At 50.8% G+C, this 23,481-nt stretch overlaps 1 protein-coding gene across 2 annotated transcripts in view; it reads right to left on the bottom strand.

Annotated features, from left to right (window-relative positions):
* Window positions 1-358: 358 nt before the first annotated feature.
* The window catches only part of Adgrd1 (adhesion G protein-coupled receptor D1), a 117,338-nt gene continuing 94,215 nt past the window's right edge, over window positions 359-23,481 (bottom strand). For both annotated transcript variants that reach the window (XM_021162937.3, XM_021162936.3), the window contains 7 exons: window positions 15,513-15,579; window positions 14,214-14,280; window positions 5,411-5,502; window positions 3,063-3,189; window positions 2,696-2,737; window positions 2,322-2,414; window positions 359-1,391 (listed from right to left, as the gene is read on the bottom strand). In XM_021162937.3, the coding sequence (XP_021018596.1) occupies window positions 1,296-1,391; window positions 2,322-2,414; window positions 2,696-2,737; window positions 3,063-3,189; window positions 5,411-5,502; window positions 14,214-14,280; window positions 15,513-15,579 (584 nt within the window). In that variant the 3' untranslated portion in view covers window positions 359-1,295. The remainder of the gene's footprint in view (window positions 1,392-2,321; window positions 2,415-2,695; window positions 2,738-3,062; window positions 3,190-5,410; window positions 5,503-14,213; window positions 14,281-15,512; window positions 15,580-23,481) is intronic.

Raw genomic sequence — 23,481 nt, 5'->3', positions numbered from 1 at the left:
CTAAAGCCAAGTAAGGCATGGGAATAAGAAGGGGCTCAGAGCTGTTAGGGATCTCACGGGAAGTAAGAGTTTTCCAGTATTGGGGCCAGACTGGCCGTCTGGGCTGTGCATGTCACAGACACTTAGGTTCCTGTCACACTGGTTGGCCCTTCACAGCCTGCTCCTTAGTCCTCGGGGATCCCCATCTCCATGTGGACCTTGTTGTCACAATGACTGTACTTTCTAGGGCTGAGTCTATTTCTGTCCACTCACACCAAACCCAAAGCCTACAGCAGCCACTCTGGCCAGCAGTAGAGACTTGGTGTGCCCCTTCCCTCCCCTCCCCCCTGCCCCCCCCCCCCCCCCCCCCGCTACTGGGAGGAAATCAGTCTCTGCAATGTGGCTGGTCTGGTCTGTCACATGAGGGACATCCAATGTCTAAGCTGTCTGATGCCTGTTGGCTCTTACACGGAGGAGGCACATCTAAATAATGAGAACACAGACACTAGGGCTAGCTACACTCCCAGAAAGCCAGGACATGCAGGTGCAGGGGGACACCCAGCAGGGAAGCTCAGCCCCCAAGGAGGTCATGGACAGTAGAGAGGCTCATGTTTGAAAAGAATATTCTAAGGCTGACTTTAGGTCCATCCAGGAACAACTTGCAGAGAATAGACTGCATCGGATCCCATGAAGTGGCTCCTTTAGACTGTCTTCACAAAGCTCCATACAAGGGATAGTGGGTGACTCCAAACGGGCATAAGTGGAGAGTCCAGAACTGGCTGTACAGCTAGGGTGGGTGGTGGCTCAATTAGTGTCCCATTACGTGAAGATGTACATTCCAATTGGTGCTGGCTTCATTCCCCCACATGGCTCGGCTACCACCTCTGTGGACCCTCTGGAGAGCCATAGGACATTGAGTAATCCTCAGGAATGAGAGTCTCCTTCAAGGCTGAATCTATGTCCTCTGGTAGTCCCATCTTTACATGTCATTTAACGCAGGCTTGCTAGGATGGTGCTCTGTGCATACGATAACAAGGGAGGTCCGGACTTAGTGGTCACCATGGGCTACTCTGCACTCTGGTGTCCACAGAGGACAGAAGTGCCTACTACACCAGGGAAGGAGGGCTACATCACTGCTGCCCTCACCACCCTGAGTCCACTTGCAGTGCCAGGCAGGAGGTTCTGCACAGTCATAGGTAGGGGCCATTATCCCAGGCCAAGGTATCAAGAAGAGGAGGGACCCAGGATGTAGGCAGGGTATACATTTTTTTCTCTGCTTCAGGGAAGGCACTTCATTTGAACAGAGGTCACCCTGCTCACACAGCGGATAGGTCGACACGGTGGGCAGAATGGCTGCTCTTATCCCAAGGGCTTAGCTTCGTAGATGCCGTGCCTGGCCGGGTCCCATTGACCTACAAACCACAGAAAGAGGTGTGAAGACAGTTTTGGGAGGTAAAACTCATTCTGTGGCATGCGAACAGGTTTGGGTCTCAGGTTGTGTGAGGTTGGGGAGGGGAAGGGGGGAGGCCCTTCTGAGACACAAGGCTCTGAACACCCAAAGGGTCCAGACCAGAGCACCCTGTGAAGGTTCCTGCCTCATCAAGCCCAGGTTCTTGGCACCTCACCAGTCAGGCAAGTTCTTTTTGTGGAAGATGCCATCCACCAGGGACTTCTGGGACTGTCCCACAAAGCTATGCCTTTGTCTTTGCTCTCATGAGTTTCTTCCCATGAAGGGACAGACAATGGCCATTAGGCAAATGGCTGAGGTGGGAGTTTGGCCATGAGTCAGTGATACTTTGGCCTAGTGTCATCTGGGAAGGAAACGCTAGACCAGAGGTTCTCAACATGTGGGTCGTGACCCGCTGGGGGGTGGCTTATCAGATATCCTGCATATCAGATATTTGTATTATGATTCATAATAGTAGCAAATTATAGTTATGAAGTAGCAATGAAAATAACTTTATGACTATGGTGTCTCCACAGCATGAAGCATTAGACAGCGTTAGAAAGGTTGGGCAACCACTGCTCTAGAGCAAGGTGTTAATATGTGGCAGGTAAGTGGATTATATGGAAGATGAGGCCCTTCCAGGGGGCTGGAGAAGAGGGATCTGTGGGCAGAGTACTGTATTTAAACATGGCTTACAGCACCATTCATCCTTCATTAAGCAGAGGCTATGTCCACCTGCGAAGCAGGCTTGTCACCAGGCCAAGGGCCAGCATGGCTGGTCCTGGTGACAGGCACACTAACCAGAGCCCTGAAGATGGCGAGGAGGGAGGGGGAAGGCATTTGGAAAAGGTTAGTGAAGCAAATGGAAGGGACTCAAGGGTCTCATCTGACTCACAGTGTCCGAACTGAAAGGCTTCGTGTTTGCGGTCCGGGCAGAGCTGCTCGTGAGGGACCAGACCTTGGTCTTGTGCTTGAAGGCAGCCCTCACCTTCAAAGGCAGAAGGAGAAGTCTTAGAGGGACCTCCAGAGGTTGATATATATCAAACCCTGAGGGGTCATTGCCAGCGGTCTCTAGAGGCTAGCTGTGACATGAGCCCCAAGCACCCAACGTAAAGGCAGGGCCATCAAAGGTGGCCCCAATGTCAGCATCCGGTTCCTACGCAGAGCCTGACAGGGTCATATTACCCTAGACAGTGCAGCCCTTCTCTCTGTGCCCTTACAGAACTGAAAAGCTACTTGGAGCTGTCAGGGAGTAGGGGATGGACATACCTCTGAGTTCAGGAGACAGTGAAAGAGAAAGATGAAGAGGCCCTGGGAAGGAAGGAAAGGGGAGACAGCATCAGAACCACACATTGACACAAGGGCCCTCCATCACAGAGGCCTGAGGTTGGAGTGAACACAGCTCACTGTCGGGGAGGAGGCAGGCTTGGTGTGACCCACAGCCTGAGGTCAGCAGCCCCAGGGAATCGGAATTTCCAGATGACTCCATTCAGGGAAGAACAAAGAGCCTAGTAGTCTCCCCAATTTCCAAGCAGAGGGCACTAGACTCCCTCTGAACCCGGCTGGGATGATGGGAGCAGACGGTGTCCCATGCCTATGAGGTGTCCCAACTTGTTGGCCTACAGGCTTGTCTTACCTGTAAAGAGTTGAGTATAGCAAACATGTATTGGAAAACCAGGGCCCGGTCACTGACGGCAAGCACCCCAAATACCCATGAGGTCCCCAGAATGGGTAGCAGCACAGCCACAGCCTTGGCTGTCAACCTGGAACAGAGACAGTGACTTTCATGTAGGTAGTGGGCAGGCAAACCAGGTCAGGAGGACCTAAGGGTACCAGGTCTGCTGGGAGATGAAATGGCTCAGTAGGGAACAAGACTGGCTGGTCTGGGGACACCTGAGGGCATAGTGGGCAGTGGCTTCCTCAGCAGATCTGCTGCCACCAACCTGCTATATCAGGGTCCACTTATCTCTGAAGCCCCACAGAGCCCAAACAGGGCCAACATTTGGTGGTTCTTCTGCAGAGGGAGGTAGGTAATGAAGACACCTCCTAGCTGGGCTCTGGGAAAGGCGGTGGGTAGAAGAATGTGGTATAAGTATAAGTGTCCTGGGCATAGTGCCAACCTTGGTAGTGTAGCTGCCAGGTTAAGATAGGAGCAAAAGCCTGGGCTGGGTATGAGAGCTGGTGACAGACCGGCGACCCTGACCCCCCAGAGGCCGTAGGTCTGAGGACAGAGTGAGGAGGAACAGGCCCTATCCTGGCCAGGCTACATTGGACAGAGGACAAACCCAGGCTCCCCCACCCCTCAGACAGAAGATGAACAGAAATGCCCTTGGCCCGCCACGAGCTTACTTCCTCATCAAGGCATAGCCTAGAAGGTTCCAGGGGCAGAAAAAAAACCAAGAGAGCTGACTCCACTTGTCAACTTAATTTATGGTGTTTAGAATAATTATCGCATTGATTTGTTGTGGCTTGTATATAGTTTTTGCTCCCTTTTTAAAGTCACAGGAAGCCAGTAGCCTGACATCCTAGCTGTCTCCACAAGAGCTCCCAAGTCACCTGGGAGGGGGTCCTCAGCCTTGATCCTTAGGGTTCAGGGTGCTTACAGTTCTGTATGGTCAAGAAGAGCTTGTGAGGGGCTGGAGAGACGGCTTAGTGGTTAAGAGTACTGACTGCTCTTCCAGAGGTCCTGAGTTCAATTCCCAGCAACCACATGGTGGCTTCCAACCATCTGTAATGGGGATCTGATGCCCTCTTCTGGTGTGCCTGAAGATGGCAACAGTGTGCTCACATATATAAAACAGATAAGAAAGTCGAGAAGAAGAAGAAGGAGGAGGAGGAGGAGGAGGGAGAGGAGGAGGAGGAGAAGGAGAAGGAGGAGGAGGAGAAGAAGAAGAAAGAAGAGGAAGAGGAAGAGGAGGAAGAGGAAGAAGAAGAAGAACAGGAAGAGGAAGAGGAAGAAGAAGAAGAAGAAGAAGAACAAGAACAAGAAGAAGAAAGAAGAAAGAAGAAAGAAGAAAGAAGAAAGAAGAAAGAAGAAAGAAGAAAGAAGAAAGAAGAAAGAAGAAAGAAGAAAGAAGAAAGAAGAAAGAAGAAAGAAGAAAGAAGAAAGAAGAAAGAAGAAAGAAGAAAGAAGGAGAGCTGTGAATCTTTAGGTGCTTGGATCTCATGTGTGAATCCCACCCCATTTGCCATAAGGCCTGGCCACTGTCACCATAGTCCCATGCCCCAACCTTTATACAAGAAGGAAGATACTCTGGCCATTGATGGTCTGCCTGTAGCAGGGCAGTGTGGATTTGGGCATGAAACCCACACAGAGGAGAAGAGGTTCAAACTGGGAACTGAGCCCCGGAGACAGTATCTCTATGAATGGGGTCTCTACCAGGTTCAAGACTTCATGGTTGCTGTGTCTCCCTCTGCCATATCCAATTGCTGTAGGTTTTTCTGATGTTTGCCATTGGCTGGTCCCAGTGGATAAACACCAGGAACACAGGCAGCCTCGAGTGGCATGTCAGTCCCATGGGGTAAGGGGACACTTCCAAAGATACCTGCTCCCTTAGTGGCAGCCCAGCATGCATGGAACACTGCTTGCAGGGATTTTCCCTCACAAGGCATCCCTTGGGGGAGGGTCCTGCTGTTCCCTTTCCACTGTGAAGGAAGCAAAGGTCAGAGAGTCCCATTGCTGCAGAAACTAGGAATCAGATCTTCCTATCTGGAGTCTTCATCTCACCTCCTTCCAGGTGTCTCTGGTTCTGGCTGAAGACGTCCCAGGAGGGCATCTATACATGGCCCCTACAGCTGCCCTGGGACCTTGCATCACCAAGATAAGTAACAGAATAAGGACTCAAACCAAAGGCTGTCCATGTAGGCCTTGAGGAGGCAGAGCCAGCTGAAGACTCAGGTGTTAGCCCTGGGGAGCAACACTGTTTGTCCCTCTTGAGGCCTTCCGTAGCCCCCACGGGATATGAACAGTTAGGGTCCACTCACTTGAAGGCACTGGGGTCCCCATGTATCTTGTAGCTATCAGTGCTGATGTGGGAGATGACCCTCGTCACAGCAACCAGGATAACAATGTTGACCTGCAAGTGGGGAAAGAGGGAGACAATAAGGAGCCAGACCTATCCATAGGACACTGGAACCTGCCCCACAGCCGCGACTCCTTAGCCAGCAGGGAACACAGAGGGAACAAATTCAAGGCAGGTCTTCGGGCTTTGAGCAGGACAGATACCACATATGCCTGCCTCTCTGTATGCTTCTGAGCAAAGGCAGACAAGGCAGGGGCTCAGCTCGCATCCCACCAGCATCGGAGCAAGAAGAACGAGTGTGACCTTTGGGGTCAGATAAACCAGCTCAAAGCTCATCTCATGCTTGCTCATTCCATTTGACCCTGGACACATCTGTGGGTCCTGGGAATTCTCTGCTTCCTACTGGATGAGAAAGACAGGCTGCTGCAATCCAACCAGGCAAAAAGGAGATGCCCCGTTTGTCCAGTCCACATGTGGCAGCTGCTCTCATCGCCCACATAAGTGTTGTTTGAAAGCCGTATTGGGTGTTCTCTGTGCCCAGCCCTGCCCCTGCTGCTGCCCCTGCCCCTGCCCCTGCCCCTGCCCCTGCCCCTGCCCCTACCCCTGCCCCTGCTCCTGCTCCTGGGTAGAGACCTGCTGGATGGCTCCCATCCTAAGTCAGCACTCCAGAGACAGACTCTCACCCAGCTCCTCTCTTACCTAGCAGCTATCCTTGATCCTAAATATTAAAGGACAAGGTGGGACTAGCAGGGGGAACGACTCCTCCCCCAGTCTCTCTTTGCTTGAGGGGACCCTTGGGGTGGGGGGACGGGGAGGAGTAGGTTGTGAGAGCTATGTGTGGCCAGAGCCTGTTTCCTTAAGTGTTAAAATCATCATGATACTCATGAAGCCAGCTACAGGCTCACAACCTTGGAACTTACAGTTTTCACCATCAGGCCTTACAGAGAGGCTGCTGGCTTCTCCAGCCTTGTAAGCAGCTGGACCTGGCAATCCTAAAGAGGCTGGCATTCAAGACCTCCAACCCTACAGCCCTTCGGCAATGTGCGTTAGTAGCCCAGGTGGATGAGTCTCAGACCATTCTGAGGACCCCACCCCCACCCCAGCATAGAATTCGTGATTTGAGGGGGTGGGGAATGTGAGATGCTATCCCTGCTCTGGTTCCAGCAGGTACTTTTCCACTCCAGCCCTTTCCCACTGCCTCCTCCCAGCTCCCATCAGTCATCCAGAGCCTTTTGTTAAAGGTTTTCAGATGAGACAATTCTGGGTCTGTGCTATGCTGTTCCCAGGGGGAAAAAAAGAAAGAATATAAAAAAAACAAAAAACAAAAAACAAAAAAAAAAATCAAGGCGCTGAGGCACTGTGGGTACCTCGCCTGTCCTGTCTAGACTCTTGCTTATACTACCATCAGACATGAACAAAAGCTTAACCATCACCTTCCCTCTGTGCCTGTTGCCCTGGGTAACAACAGAGTCTCCCAAGGTCGGAGAAGATGGGAGAGGTTAATGCATAGCCAGCAAGCACAGTGTCACGCAGTGTCCAGTAATTCTGCTGCCCTCCAGCCTTCTTACAACAGTTGACAGTGGCCAGAAAACTGCATTTGACGGGAGCAAGGAGAGACTGTGGGGGCGATGGCTTTTACACTTAGTTATATTCGTACTTGGACAAGCTATTCGGGGTGACTGATCCCAGGGGCGGGAGTGTCACCCCCAGACCACCACCATCATTGACACCTGAGAGCATCCTGCTATCTTCAGTCATGGTTCCCTCAGGCGGTGTGCCCCATATCCCACAGAGCACCCTCTGTGTCTTCAAGGGAGAGTGGAAAGCTAGCAGCTCTGAGCCAGAAGGTCACAGACCCTTCCGGCCCACCTGCCGTGTTTTTTCATTTGAATACCTTTGGTTTCCAGAGTGCTGGAGTTTTTAACAACACAATTCTTCTTGCCTTTCCCCTGATTTGGGAGGTGGGGGAGTGGGGTGGGCAGAGTGAGCCACTTTTCCACTGGCATGCTGCCAGCCTGCCCCTTTCACTTTGGGAATGCATAGCTCGGCTACCTCACACATCTGTAGAGCCTGCTGGCTGATGGTTAGAAGCACAGGGTGATGCACCATCGGATTACAGATGTGGACCCTGGGGCTCTGTAGGTCACACCTATAACACAGCCCTGGTCATTCTGCCTGCCTAAAGCCTTGAAGTCCTGGGTCCCCAGGAGGAGACACTATTGGGGTGAGCATACAGTTGGAGGTGCCCAGTCTGTAGAAAAATCAGGGTGATTGAAAAGCTAGTCCCAAGCTTGCTCTTCCCTTGGGGAGAGTAGTAGACACAGGCAAAGATTGTTCATATATTCTGATTTTTTTGCATATATTCCTAAGATTTCTTCTCAACCATGTCTGTTAACAAATTTAAAAATCAAATTGCCTAACTACTTTTTAATTTGGAGCAATTAAAAATTAAACAGAAAATTACCTGAAACTCGTTTTTTATTTTTTATTTTTCATTGAACATGTCAACAGCATCCCTGGCGGGGGGGGGGGGTCACCAAACTAGGTTCTACTGACTCAGGGACAGTGATGGGCCTCGGAGAGAGCCAGTGGGATTCTGCCTTTGGGGGAGTATCTGGGAACCTTGTTTGAGGTCAGAGGTCACACTACCCAGCTCCTCCTGTAAGCTCACAAGTTACATCAGGATGGGCAGGTCACATGAGCTCAAGGTCACAGCACCTCCTCTGGACACTGTAGAAGGTGATGCCATCTCAGATCTCCTCGGATCAAAGCCCAGATACTTAGCTCCGTGTTTCCATGCTTCCTAAACCAGGCTGCCAACAGGACAATCGACTCAAGATGGAGTGTTTCACAAACATGTAAATGTGGCAGTCGATCACGTTGGGATTTTGGGGACTGATCTCATCAAAAACTACAGTGTCCCAACAGCAGCAAAGCTGCTCACATTGCTATCTGCCCTGACTCGTCACCATATCTCTTTTTATAGGGTTTTTCTGGGTTTTGTTTCTCACCTCAACACAACCAGGGTGTCTGGTTTCATCTGGAGACCTAAGACCTGGTCCACCACATCTGTACTGACTTATCTACATGTCTGTGGTTTTGTATCTGTTACTGTACAGAGACCATCCTGTAGGCATTGGCATCGGGAGAGGGTGGTCTTGAACTGTGGAGTAAGACAGGAGCCAGTGGCCTTCGAACCACTTAATCGAGAGTACAAAGGAGAGTGGGCCTGGCCCCTTGACCTCACTCTGCTCCCTCTGGCCCACGTTCTGGCAGAACTGGAAAGGCCTGCCTTGGTAGTGAAGCTGTCTGAGGTGACTGTCAGGGACTTGGCCTTGATTTGCAGGACCTGTCAGGATGGGGACAAGATACTAAGGGCAAACACCAGAGAGACAATTCCAAGCTGTGTTTCCAGAGAGAAGAATAGAGCTGCACAGCGGACATTAAAAATAGAGCCCACAGGCCAGGATGACCCAGGAAAAGGTCATGGTGACTTCTGGGGAGGAAGGAGGAATGGGATTGGGCCAGGCTCTGCAGCTCGCAGCTCTGTCAACTCAGGGTCATTTAGGAGTTTGGGGGGTGGGGGGTAAGCAGAAATGTTCATAAGCATTTTACATGGAAAAATTATCCACATCTGCTTACATACACCGACATTATATGTATATGTGTATATGTATATATATGGTATATATGGATATTGTCTCCAGTGGTATGTATCTATGTCCCACCATCCCAGTGACTGCTTGGGAACTCTACGTATAGCCTTGCATGTGGCTGTTGACTTATGTGCCTGTAGCTTTGTGTAACCATGAATCTATGGGTCTATAGCTCCATATAGCATTGATCTATGTGCCTATAGCTCTGGCTATAACATGTCAATGTGCCTGTAGCTCTGTGTAGCCATGGATCTATGTACCCATAGTTCTTTATATCTGCAACAATGTGACTCTGTAGATCTATAGGCCTGTAGCTTTGTGGATCTGTGGATCTATGGGCCTATAGCTCTGTGTAGCATGGATCTATGCACCTATATCTCTGTGTATGGCCTCATGGATCAATGGGCCTATAGCTCGGCATCTACAGCTACATAGTCATGTGTCTATCCCTGGCCTCTCAGGGAAGACAAGAACTTTGAGAACCCAGAATCTCTTCTCTTTCTCGGTCCTCTTGGAGTCATTGTCCTCCTTCTCTGGTTGGGACAGGCACAGACCAGGCAGGCCACTGTGGGGCACAGGTTGCAATGCCCTGTAGGGAAACCAGGTTATGCACCAGATAGAGGAACTGGTAAGGTTGTGTGAGCTCAGACCCTGGAAGTCTCAGAGACTTGAGATTGGCAGGAGTCAGGCCACTCCCTATCCATTTCTGTACCTGATCTGAAACTTGTAACCACCGCACCCCACTGAGATGATCTTGGCAATCAGTCACTTAGCATAAACACCTGGAGTTCTCCATGCTAATGAGGTATCTAGGTAGGCCCTGAGCTGTCAGCTTCCCTTCCTGGGCATTCCCTTCCACAAGTGTATTTAATCCCTGGTTCACCCTGAGTAAGGTCGGTGTATGTATGCATTCACATCCACCATCAAATAAATCAGTCTGAACAAGCAAGAGTCATCTCTTCATTAAAGATCATCATTGGGGAAGAACCTCATCTTAAAGTCATGTCTAAATCTCCCTGGGAAAGCCTTCTCCTCCAGCCTCTCAGCACTTCGGAATCAGACCAGTTCCACCTATTCCAGGCCCTGCCTTTGCCCTCTCCATCCTGCACGCAGATGCCCGGCGAGAAAGGTAGACCCGTAGACTCCAGGTTTATACCTATGGTGCTCGGGTATCCAGAAACCACTGTGGACTCCCCAGATCAGACTTTGCCTTGCCTTCTCCTGGTGGGGTGGAGGTGGCACTCGGAGCTCTCCCAGGAGAAGTGGGGTGCTGTGTTGACAAGACCTATTTTCTCCCTGATGTCTCTTGTCATGGTTGGGGACATTGGGGGCTCTTTGGGCTGCCTTGCATTCCTTTGTGACCGAACTTCTATCCCATAATGTTATAATATATATTCAGAGAAGTGATGTATTAAACTGAGGCCATTTGTATGGGTTGTAATCAAACAGCTATGGTCTCACACAGGCCAATGGCCAAGGAGAGAGGAGACCAAGGAGAGAGGAGACCAGGGGTGGGGGTGGGGGTGGGGGTATAACCTGCCGAGTCTTTGATTTCAGATATCTGGCCTCTGTGACAGTAAGAGAATAATGTTCTTCATTCAAGCCCCTGCTCTGTGGTACTTTCTTGCAAGAACTTGAGCAATTAAAGCCCTGGGGAACTGCTGCTCTATTGGACAAGGGCTCCATTTAGCATCATCAAATTGGATGGGGGTGGGTCCTGATGCTGAAAGACTTGGTTCTGCTTTTCTCTTAAGCTCAAAGCTTAGGAACCCCACAGGCGCCCATTTACTGCCCATAGCCTTCAGGCCAGCCCTCACTAGCACAGGTGAAGCCAATGTTCTGGCAAAAGCACCCCACTTCCTAAAACGGCTCTACTTGAAAAGCTTGCAAGCCAGCTGGGCATAGTGGTGCACGCCTTTAATCTCAGCACTTGGAGGCAGAGGCGGGTGGATTTCTGAGTTCCAGAGCAGCCTAATCTACAGAGCAAGTTCCCAGGGTTGCTCGGAGAAACCCTGTCTGGGCTTGAGAGGTGATTGCAAAGAACCTGAGACAGCTCCCAGCATCTGCACTGGGTGCCTCAGAACCACCTGTTATCCAGAGGATCCAACAGCTTTTAGCCTCCCTAGGCACACATACACAAAACTAACTAAATAAAAAAAAAAAGTAAATCTCTAAAACTGTGCTAGCCATGTGGAGTGTTTTTAGATTGCAGACAAAGTCTAAGCGTGGGGCAGCCGCCGTTCCCCACGGCTCCCCAGGGAGCCACCATTCAGGAGTATCCGCCCCACATTTTCTCTGCCATTTCCCTCTTGCAAGAGAATAAGTGCCCACAGAGAGCTTTTACCCAAATGGGGTCAGGCCATGCTTGACATCCAAAACTTGCTTCCTTCATTTGGAAGTAAGGCGGAGCACTCCCGGGTGAATGAGGGCACGGCTCAGGAGGGTACAAATCCTACCAACTTCTGAGGTAGGGGGCACGAAATGCTATTCCATTTCTACACCAGGATCCAGCCAGAGGCCAGCAAGAGCTGGAGCAGAACCAGCTACAACATGCCCCCCCACACACACACACCCCGCACGCATTTGGAATTAGCCAACTCTTTTCAGTTTCTCTCTCTCTCTCTCTCTCTCTCTCTCTCTCTCTCTCTCTCTCTTTCCCTTCCTTTTTTTTGCCAAGGGCTGGGTAGTAAATACTTTCGGCTCTGAAGGCCGCCATGTCTGCCACAGAACGTCTCAGCACTGCTGAGCAGCAGCGAACACTGTAAATCAGCGGGTGTGGCTGGGACCCAAAACCCAACCTCAAAGCAGGCATAGTCATACTGCCTGCCCTTTACCGTGGATCCCTTAGAACAGTATTCTCAACTTTCCTCATTCCTAACACTTCTAATCTTTAATACAGTTCTTCCTGTTGTGGCGACTCCCAACCACAAAACTATTTTTGTGGTTACTTCATAACTGTAATTTTACTACTGTTACTAATTGTGGTGTAGATATCTGTGTTTTCTGGTGGTGTTAGGGGACCCCTGAGAAAAGGTCATTGGGCACTAGACGCCCCACTACCACCAAAGGCTTTACAACCCACAGAGGCTTTCTGCACCTCCCTCTCAGCTTCTGCCATGCCCCACTGTACAGGAAGGCATCAGTGACCCAACATTAGCCATCACTAGAGCAACCCTGGATGGTTTACAAGCTGTGATCTCTAAGCCTCTGCAGATGACAGTAACACACAGTGCCTAAGGGCACTGGATGCTGATCCTTCTCATCCCAGCATCAGAAACTCAATACCCATGTGTGTCCCAGGCTCACGCAGCCCTGGCTATGACTCCCAGGAGTTGTGCTACCTAAAGCACACTGCTCGCTTCCCTGAGCTTTGGTCATTCTTACCCTCAAGTCCTTAGCCACACCATGTGATGCTTAAAGCTTCCCCTCTTAGCCTGGCTTGACCTCATCCCTAGACCTTATCGCCCTCTTCAAAGGTGATTCCCACCATGCTGAATGGGACCCTCACAAGACCCTGTGATCCTCCCTGCTGGGTCACAGCTTCCAGTTCCTCGAGGTTCCTTTTTCCAAGAGGCTATGTGCAAGTTTGCCTATTATAGCAACCAAGCCCTGGGAGCCAGAGATTACCTCAGGGAACTTGACCTATAAACATGGTTCCCAGGCCAAGCCAGCCTCAGCTAGGACCCAGCCTAGCTAGTAACCTCAAAGCTAGCATGGTCCTCCACTCCACCCCATGCCCCATCAAGAACAGAGAAGATTACATCCAGAGCCCTGGGTCCTATAGACCCTGCAGAGCAGAGTTTCCAGTGGAAAATGGTACAGCAAGATCAACAGACTGTAGCTAGGACCACAGTGGTCATGTGGATAGCAGGAGACACATGCATAGTGACTGCGCCTGGCCTCCCTGCCCCAAAGGGCTTTGCAATGACAGCTCACTTGCTGCTCTCTGTAAACCCCCAGCCAAGAAGGCACCATTGTGCCCATTAGCATGAGAGCATCAGAGGAGTTTCCATGAGGACGCTCAGGATGTCCCTCCGTTTCCTTTACCAGGGTCCTACCTCAACCAGTGCCACTGAACAGGGGTGGCCACATGGATTCACAGCTGGAAAAAGGAGAGGAGAGGGATTGGTTTGTGAGCCTTTGGGGGTGTTTGAGCAGATGGAGGGATAGGGTGGCCTTCAGATGAAGTCATCCCATCCTTTATCTGGTGACATGTGAAGTCTGGCATCACCTGAGATGCAAGGACAGTTTTTTACCCTGCTCTCAGGGTAGGGCTGGGATACCCCATCTTAGGGTTAACAAACCAGCCTACTGATACTCTACAGGGGTATCCTTTGGGATTGGTTAGCAACGGCCCTGTCCTGGGACCTATGAAGGATAGAACACCCTGCAAAGATAGGAGGGTAAAGGGCAGGATCTCTGGAACTTCGATGATGACTAATTATGACTCAGACTAGGCAAGGAGCCCTGCCCAGGGTATGTGTGTGGGATGTCCTGGCCCCTATGACTACACCAAGTAGTCTGTCAACTCCCACATCCTCAGACATGAGCATCAGCACACAGGCACGGAGGTCAGCAGGAGGAGGTAGCCATGGTTACGAGAATGTTGTGTGGGTCTGGCTGCTCGATAACCCAGTGTGGCACTGCCACAGAGAGTAGCCACAGGGAAGACAAAAAGTTCCTCAGCCATGGGCAGGTGCCCTGTGAGCTGTGTGGCTGATATAGGTCTCTATGTCTCTGACCAGCCTCACTGTCTCTCGTCTCTGACTCTTCACTTACGTGTGGAGTCCCCAGGAGCCCCTCAAATAGCCTTGGAGTGTTCGGACTCTCTGAGAAGTCTGTGCATGCCTCTGGGTATGAGCTCAGTGGAGGTACACTGAGGGCTAGTTGGGGCTGCTCCAAACTCAGGACCTTCCTGAGGCTATGGGCAAAGGAAGCTCAGAGTCACTCACTCCTTGGGGGGCAGGAAACAGCAAGCATAAACAAATGAGCGGCAGGCAGTACAAGGCTGTATCTTGGGGTGTGTCTTCAAGGAACCTGGCACAGTTCAAATGGCCTTGCCCCTGACCTGTCTGGCTCTGCCCGTGAAGTATGGGAGGGGGGACTTACCACAATGACCAGCAGAGCCGGGCCCACAAAGGCCCAAATGGCACCACTCCCCAGAGCCAGCCAGCAGCTGTGGAGAGAAAAGAATTACGAGAGCACCCTTGCCCACGGAGGTACCTCCACCCCGCAGCAGTGCCCCAGGACAGAGAAAGGACTTGTCAGCTCTAGGTATCGACTCCCATTCTTCATCTCCAAGTTATTCCCATGGTGATCTCATGAGTCTCTTTCTCAGAGAGGATTTCTCAGAATTGATGCCTGGGTCAACCACCTCTGATAAAGTCCAGCCAAAACCCAGAGTACATTTCAGTTTCGCTACCACAATAAACAAAAAGCTACACCGGCAACTGGCTTTGGGTTTTTTGCAGAGCAAGACAAATTTTGGCCAGGAAGGTGCCTTCTGTGGGGCTCAGAGAACTGGTTGGCCACCTGCCCATCTGCCCTGGGCCTGTGGTCCAGGCCTCCCAGCCAAGCAAGGACTCTAAGACCCATCTGTCTGAATCCCCCAGGCCATGTTCATTTGCATAATTGTATATTTCTTCAACTGGATGCTGCACACTTATTGATCGTCCAAGAAAGTCCTGAAGGCTACAACATGGGCTTCATGGGTGAACCAGAGCCATGCCCCAGGAGAAGCACATGGATTAAAACCTTCCCATCAGAAGGATCAGTGGGTAAAAGCACTGGCTGCCAGGCCTCTTGATAGTCTGAGTTAGTACCCCAGGACCTGTGGTAAATGGAGAGAACTGACTCCTGAAGGCTGCCTTCCGACCTCCACATGGTGCTGAGGCATATGTGCACACACAGATGCATGTACATACAAGCACATGTATGCACATACACAATGAATAACTAGATATAAAAAAAAGAAAAAATCTTAGAATATAGTAATATCCACGCTATGGTTCCTTTTTGGTTTGGTTGGGTTTTGGGTTTTTTTTGTTGTTTTTTTTTTTTTTTGGTTTTGGTTTTGGTTTTCCAGACAAGGTTTCTCTGTGGAACCATGGCTGTCCTGGAACTCAGTAGGTGGACCAGGCTGGCCTCGAACTCAGAGATCCACCTGCCGCTGGCTCCCACAGGAGCCACCACTGTCCAGGTTACATTGCTGATTCTAAGAGCACAGTGGGATTGTTCTTGCTCCCACTGCCCAGGCCGGGGGGGGGGGGGGGAGCCTGTGCCCACTCTGCACCAGGGTGAACAAGGGCATCTGAGATCAGCACTGTGAAGCACTTTGTAGACCCTTCTCCACAGGAGGGCCTGCCAACCATGAGGCATGCTCAGCTCAGAGCACACAGGGTCACTTACCTGTCACTTGTCCCATAGCTGTCCATAGCAGATGATATGGAGATGATGCAGATGAGGAGAGGGCACCCTGTGGAGAGACAGAAATGTCACCTGCTCCCATCCCCTTCTGTCCACAAATGCCAGGTTCAACTCCTGGTGTGACAAGTGCACGGGGGTGGGGGGTGGGGGGGAGACTATGGCGGAGCACTGGGTATGGAGTATTGCTAGGCACAAGGACCTTGAGGGCTAAGCCAGAGGTCACACACGCTCACACACACACACACACACACACACAGCCTTCTTTTGGTTCTACACAGGAGCCTAGGGGTATGTGATGGCCCAGGACTTACTTAGGGCACATGACTCACGATGACAAGAAGGGAAGGCTGGTGTCCTGTTTGGGACACAATTCCTAGCTAAGTCAACTGACCCACAAGACACATGTCCAAGTAGTTAAGGACATTTTGTGAGTGTTAACAGGGATGTGTGTCCTGGACACATGGCAGGCAGAGGCCCAGGCCTCTGTTGAACACCCCATGCTCCACGGGCTGGCAGGGGAAGGGGATAGTCTTGGGTCAGCTGCACTAGACAGCACATGCTGCTAGTGTTTGAGCCCACAATCTTCTAGTCAGGCATTCTGTCCCCCATCTATAGGGCCAAGAGGCTGGCTCCTTCCTTGCTCTCAGGTATGTAACCCATGACTGGCTCAGTGGACCATCAATCCCCCATAGCCACAGCAATTGATTGAAAGATGGACACATGACCTGGGTGAACCAATAAGACTCCAGCAGGGACTGCCCCTGAGACTGAGAGGAAAAAAGAACTCTGTCCCCTGGGGACATGGGTGGGACAGACGGGGCTTGTGCAGCCACCTTAGCACCATGGGGGTGTTAAGGAATGATCAGACTCTGCCAATGAAGACATCAAGAGAAGCAAATTTATGTTGTGGACGCCCATAGATCAAGATCTGAATGCTACCACCATGGGCCTTTTGGGGCTATAGGGACCATTAAGTTTTCTTTGTGCCTAAGCCAGTTTGAGCTGGATTTGTTTTTGCAAAGCCTCATCAGACTTCTGGATAGGCAGTGGAAGTGAGGTCTAAGAACAAACTAGAAAAACATTTAGACCAGCAATTCCCACAGCATTCCATCTCCCCGCCAAGAAAGGACTCCGGGTCAAACTGCTCTTAAGAGCCAGGCAGCCCAAAGCGAGCTGACCGCTCCCTGCACTTTCAAAGTTCAGAGGATTTTTATATATTCAGATGTGAGTCTCCACACGGAGGAAGCCGCTCTTCGATCTTTAGCTCAGCTGTGGCGCGGTGTTTCACTCTGGAAAACACACCTGAGTTTTCAGGCTGATCATTTCCAAATTCTGCAAACGCTTTCAGACACTCAGCATCTTCTACAGGACCTGGTGCCCTTTGCCTCCCCGACAGGGGGCAGAGAGCCAAAAGAACTGACTCCATACTCCACTGCAAGATCCCTCCAGTGATGAAATTCAAAAGAAAGGACTGTAGAACAGTGGTTCTCAACCTGTGGGCCGTGACCTCTTGGTGTGTGTGTGGGGGGGGGGGGCGGGTGTCAAAGGACTCTTTCACAGAGGTCCCATGGCAGATATCCTGCAAGGCACATCTTTGCATTAGGATTCCTAACAGTAACAAACTTATAGTTATGAAGCAGAAACAAAATAACTTTATGGTTGAGGGTTGCCACAACACTAGGAACTGATTAAAGGTTTGCAGCATTAGGAAGGTTGAGAACCATTGCTCTAGGGAAAACTATATCTCGGCCTTCAGCTTCAACCAGCTTGTGGGAGAGCAGCCTAGTGTCTCCACCCCACAGCTCTCTAGCGCCCCCTATAGACGGCTGGTTTCATGCTTCCATTCTCTATACCAAAAGAGTGGTTTGGGGTCCACCACCTCCTCCTCCTCCTCCTCCTCTTCCTCCTCCTTTTTTCCCTCTTTCCCTCTTTCCCTCTTTCTCCTCCTCTTCCTCCATCTGTGTGTGTGTGTGTGTGTGTGTGTGTGTGTGTGTGTGTGTGTGTGTGTGTTTGGAGACAGAGTTTTTCTATCTAACAGAGCCCTGGCTACCCCTGGACTCACTTTGTGATCAGGCTGACCTTAAACGCACAGAGATCCACCTGTCTCTGACTCCTGAGTGCTTGTATCAAAGGCATGTGCCACCACACCTGGCTAGCTGCATCTTTTAAAGATGTTTCTCACCCATCCTTGAGCCCAGTTTAAAGCAAAAAAACACAGGACATCAGGGAGTCTCTGAGGCAGATAATCAGCACAGGACACAGCCCTTGCTGTGGATCTGGGTCACTCTCAGGCCCCCTTGCAAGTGCCCCTGGGCTAGGACAGCTACTTCTCCACAGTGATTCTTCATGGGAATACTAGCGATGACTCTCTGGTCCCTCCCAGAGGCAGTCAGAGCCTCACGCATCTCGAAGACACTGAGGTGTGTGGTGGCATGGAGTTTGGAAGGCACATCTCTTACGTCAAGCTCTCACGGTCCACCCAAGATGGGCAACATTGCCTCCAATACTTTGGACAGTGGAAGTGAGGGACTGGTCCCAGGTTGTGACTTTATGGTATCACATAATGATTGAGGAGCAGCCAGGAGGACAGCAAGAGGATGGATAGATGGATAAGAAGACAATACACAGCAGAGGGGTGAAAAGCTCAAAGGGGCTTCTTTATTCACTTCTCTCTGTCTCCATAAAAACATTCATATTCATGTGATCTGCTTTGGGAATCTAATTTTGTGTCTCTGAATTCCTGCCCGTCAGAGATTAAGAAGAAAAAATTCACAGGCAGAAAACCAAAGAGAGTGGAAGCAGACAAAGGGAAGGAGCCAGGGGCCAGAGGGTCAAATGACACCCGGCTCCCTTCCTAAGGATACACCAGAGATTCAGCTGGCTCCATGATCCTGGATCCATGGAATGGAGTCTGTAGAATGCTCTTGCGGGGCTATTGCAAGGGCCACACAAGATGCGTGTGAACAGCAAAGCCCTGTGTGTGACACTGTGTATGATGCTGGTCGTTACCAGCATTCTGGATGCTCAGATTCCCTACCTGTTTCCACCAATGTCTCCTATGAAGCTGTCTTCCCCAAACCCCAGCAGACGGTGTCACTTTTCTGGAGTCTTTCTGAGCCCATCACCACAGACATATTCTCTCTGGTCACGAGAGAATGACCTCTCGGGACATGGTAACCTTTCAGAGGCCCCAGCCAATTGCTGTCCTATAGATAGCTTTGGCCTCCTGAGACCCTGATGGAGGGTGGCAGACATATTTGGGGGAACTACTGCCGGGGAGTGCTGGCCAGAAACAAGAGAGGAGTTGGGGAGTTCCCATGGAAACCACTGACGCCACCTTTGCTGTTGTTGCACCTATGAAAAGTGCGTACCATGAGACACTTGGGACTTGGTTCTAAGTGGCAGGAGGTAGTAGTGTGTGCTTCTTATGGGTTCAGTACTGGATCCCCATGCATTGGCTCCAAGTGGAGACCTCTCCACTCCAGGCTCTGGGCACCCTGCTCTTAACCTCTTCCTGACCCTGTTCCACGGTTAGACAGGTCTTACAACCATGACATCAGTGCTTGACATTTGTACTGGCTGGTTTTAGGTCAACTTGACACAACTGGACAGCAGACAGGAAGGAACCTCCATTGAGAGAAATGCCTCCATAAGATCCAGCTGTAGAACATTTTCTTAATTGGTGATTGATGGGGGAGGGCCCAGCTCATTGTGAGTGGTGTGATCCCTGCTTGGCCTGGGCTCTATAAGAAAGCAGGCTGAGCAAGGCAGGAAAGCAAGCCAGTAAGCAGCAGTAGCATTTCTCCATGGCCTCTGCATCAGCTCCCACCTCCAGGTTCCCGCCCTGCTTGGGTTCCTGCCCTCACTGCTTTTGATGATGAACTGTTCAATGGAATGGCGAGTGGAATAAACCCTCCCCGCCCCCCAAGCTGCCCTGTGGTCCTGGTGTTGCATCGTAGGAATAGTGACCATAACCAGGACGACATTCAAACCCGACCAAAGGTAGGAAGCTCTGCCTGGCTAACCCTAACTAAACCCCACTACCCCCCAGAGACTGAGCTGGCTTCCTAAATAAAAACGAAAAGGAAGGCAGGCCTGGGACAGATTTACTTCATTGGGGTCTCCTGTGTCACCCTAGATGACAGGGACGTCAGAGAAGACATCGGGTTCAATAGAGAGCAATAAACCTCATGCCTTCTCTCCACACTGAGTTGGTAATCAAATTCCAGTTGGCTGCATCAAAATGCAGGCACCTCGCAGTCCCTCATCTCCCCAGGGATACAACCTGCTCCCCTTGATTTCACAAACCCCTGAGTTCAGGTCACGACTGCCACCAAACCTGTAACTGACTCGGCGCTGCCTCCCCACCTCATCTTGAAAACAGCATTACATTTCTAAAAGCTTCAATTCCATGCAGGCTGAAGCACTGACAGAGAGAGACGGGAGGGGAAGAGGCTATGTTTCCTGTGGTCTCTGGCTGCAGTGGGGTCTCCCGTGTCAGCTCCAGCTCCTTTTTCATTAGGGGGCTGGGGCGTTAAAAACCTGCCGCCTGCAGACGGACGGTACTTAGGCCAGAAGCCAACCCTGCCCGGAGAAGATGAAGGACACAGTTCATGGGCTCCTGACGAAATTAATTAAGGGCAGGATGATGGGAAGATGGATGGAGGCTGCGGGGGTCAGAGCTGCCTGGCTTTCTATTTGTAGAGAACTTGTATCAGGGCTGCAGTCTGAGTTCTGTGAGGACCACATGTGTGGACAACAGAAAAACTCGGCCTACCACATTGGGAGGCAGGATGCCCTGCCTCCTCGTTTTGTTTGTTTGTTTGTTTTTTCAAAAGGAGTTTGCCATTGTAGGGAATGTCCTTCATGCTTTAATATTGGTAAATAGCTCGTTTTTCTTCAACATTGGTCCGATTAAGTAAAATACTCCTCTAGGTTGGAGACAGCAGACTAGCACGCCCACTCACACACCTTTCACACACATTCACACATTCACTCACACACCCACAACACACCCATTTACACACACACACTCACATGCCCACTCACACAAACACACACACATACACTCACTGGTCCACCGCACATACCCATCACATTCCACACTCTAACAGCCCTGATCACATGCCCTTCTCCATCAGCATGACTAGTTTCCCATCCATGAAGAAACCAGGAAGATGCCGGTAAGCCACCCTTGTCAATGTCTAGATCTTTCCTAACAGAAGTCAGAAGTCATAGGAAGGAGTCACCTCCGACCTGGGTCAGACTGAAGAAGCAGGTCACACTTGGATCAGCCTACTGAGGGGCTAGAGAGCGGTGGTGGACTCTAGCCTTGTGTCTATCACACATGCGCAAAAGCAGCAGTGTGATCACCCAGGCTGAGCGGGGAGACAACAGGAACCATGGGTACCAGCTGCATGGCCTGCAGCCTTTGGAGGTAGCTGCCCACCCACATCCCCTGCTCTGTCTCTCCAGGGAATCCCTGGGAAAACGTCAAGTGTCTACGCCTCCACTTCAGCCTCAAATAAATGGCATTTGCCAACTCAGAGCGCACACAGTAAACACAGTTAATCTGCTGTTTGCATAATGAGGGCTGAGAAAATTAAACCTATTTGAAGGAAGGCAGAAAAAAAAGCAGCAGGTCTTTGATGCTTGGCCCACGTTTTTTTTTTTTTTTTTACAACTGCTGCGCCCATCCACAGCAGGACACTTGTAGGAAGTGGGCTCTGGCTGTGCTGGCTGGGACTCTCTCGGATGAGCAAGAGTCAACACACCTGACAAGCCAGGACATTGCATCAGCCATGGCCCAGGGAGACTCTGCATGGTGGATCGTAAGGGTCCAACCTTTGAAACTTTCAGAGCCCCTGTAAACTTTCCTAAGTCAGAGCAGCTGATAGAGATAAACAAATGCAAGACCATCCAGGAAATCACTGTAAGAACAGGGAGACCTGGGGCACTTGAGTGGCTTCCCTACTTCCTGCCTGGTGACATGAGTATGGCTCTGCCCCCTCCCAAGCTCCCCAGCCCAGGCCTGCAGGGTATTCCTTGGGGCAGAGCTAAAATCCCTAGCCCTCATCTCTTCATTAGAAAGCCCCATTCTAAAGAGGCTGTTGACACACACCTGTGCTGCCCTCCCCTCTAATCCCAGACCACACAGTGTGTTTATCAATACAAGTGCGACAGCCCTCTGTGCCCTACCACAGCTGACTCACAGGGGCCACTGTCCCTTCCCAGAGCCCTCTGAAGAACAGCGTGACACCAGCTGGGTTCGAACTTCACTCTGTTCCTCCACTCTGATAGGAAATGCCAGCCCAGGGCCAGCTTCAAGCAGTCCAAGTAACAGAGTAGTGGGCCAGTGAACAGGTAGCCACAGGAGGAGGCTCAGAGCACTGAACTATATGATCCAAAAGGTCCTAAGTCACACAAGATCACAGAGTGACAACATATCTGAGAGACTGCCTGGGAGGGACCAGTGCCATTAAAGACACTGATAGAAGTAACTATCAGCAGAACGCATCAGGTAGCAGATGCGTCTCTCTCTCTCTCTCTCTCTCTCTCTCTCTCTCTCTCTCTCAAAGGAGAAAGGTGGATCACATGAGCAGTCTGGAACCAAGAAATATCACTGAAATGAAAACTTCACTAGAGGAGCTGGCAGGGGCCAGGCAGCCGGAGGAAGAGTCAGGACCATGCAGACTATGCTACATGGAGATCAGAGGAAACAGGAGCCAACAGGGTCCCCAGAGAAACTCAGACACCATGGCACTTCTGGCGGGCACTGCAGGCTGAGAGCAGAGCAAAGCAGGTGTCTGAAGACACCACGGCTGCTTCAACAGTTGATAAGGACCAGGAGGAATGCCAGGAAGCTCGGAAGGGAGGCAGCCTGGTCACGACTGAGTGCAAAGGCTGAAAGGGAGAGGAAACACTGGGTGAGATGGGAGAAAAGCAGCCCTCCAGCTCCAGGACCTGAGAGAATGAAGAGTAGCCTTCAGGGCCAACCGTGGAGACAGAGGCAATGAGGGAACACAAGGTGTCCCTAGGAAAAGCATCCGAGTCCAGCACAGCCACCTTGTAAAATGAAGGCAAGATGGACGTTGTGAGATAAACAACCGACAGAGCGTGTGGTTAGAAAACCTGCTTCGCCAGATACAGAAAGAAAAGCAAATGCTCAGCTCAGGGAAGAGAGCTAGGGGTACACACAGCAATGACACGCACATCAGTGCAGGCACAAAGACACATGTACACACACACATACAGAAAGACAGACGCGCAAACACAGAGACACACCCACGTGCGCGCACCCAGATTCGTGGACACACAGAAACACAGACCTACACACAATGACACCAATAGCTTATGAAATTATAAGCAACGGTGGAGTTGGGTGCCCTCCTCTTTTCTTTTCTCTCAATTGAGTTAAAAAGCAATAATATCAAATGACATTTATAGAGCTGCATTATTAGGTCCATAACAAATAGAAATGTAATAAGCTTCCAAGGTACACGGGAGGGAGAGAGGGAAACGCAGTGTGGGAGCGTGGTGACAAGACCAGATGGCAATTCAGACGGCAGGGACATCTGCAGAGGACCAGAGGACCAGACATGGTCCGTCCGATGGATAACAGGACACACCCTGCAGAGACACACCCCGTCTCCTCTCTCGGCTTCTGTTAGAGAGGGGAGGTTGGTAAAGAGATACCATAGCCCTTGGCCCCCCATGCAGTTGTGATATGTGTAGCAATAACCACAGAAAAAAGGGATAAAGTAATAGAAACACTTAACAGCAACGCTTCCCCGTCTCACTGTAATTTAGTGAGAACATAAAATAGATTTTAATATGCTGAAATGCATACAGTATGCGCGGGGGTAAGCGCTAAAGAAAACGACCCAGGAAATACAGGGTGAGCTCATTAAGAGTATTAAAGCGCCACACAGGAATATACCCACTTAAGTCA

The sequence above is a fragment of the Mus caroli genome, unplaced genomic scaffold (assembly GCF_978045245.1).
Source record: "Mus caroli unplaced genomic scaffold, Mus_caroli_1 scaffold_4, whole genome shotgun sequence".
Taxonomy (NCBI): Eukaryota; Metazoa; Chordata; class Mammalia; order Rodentia; family Muridae; genus Mus; species Mus caroli.
Note: the sequence above shows the minus strand (reverse complement) of the source record. Positions and strands in the feature narration are given on the sequence as shown.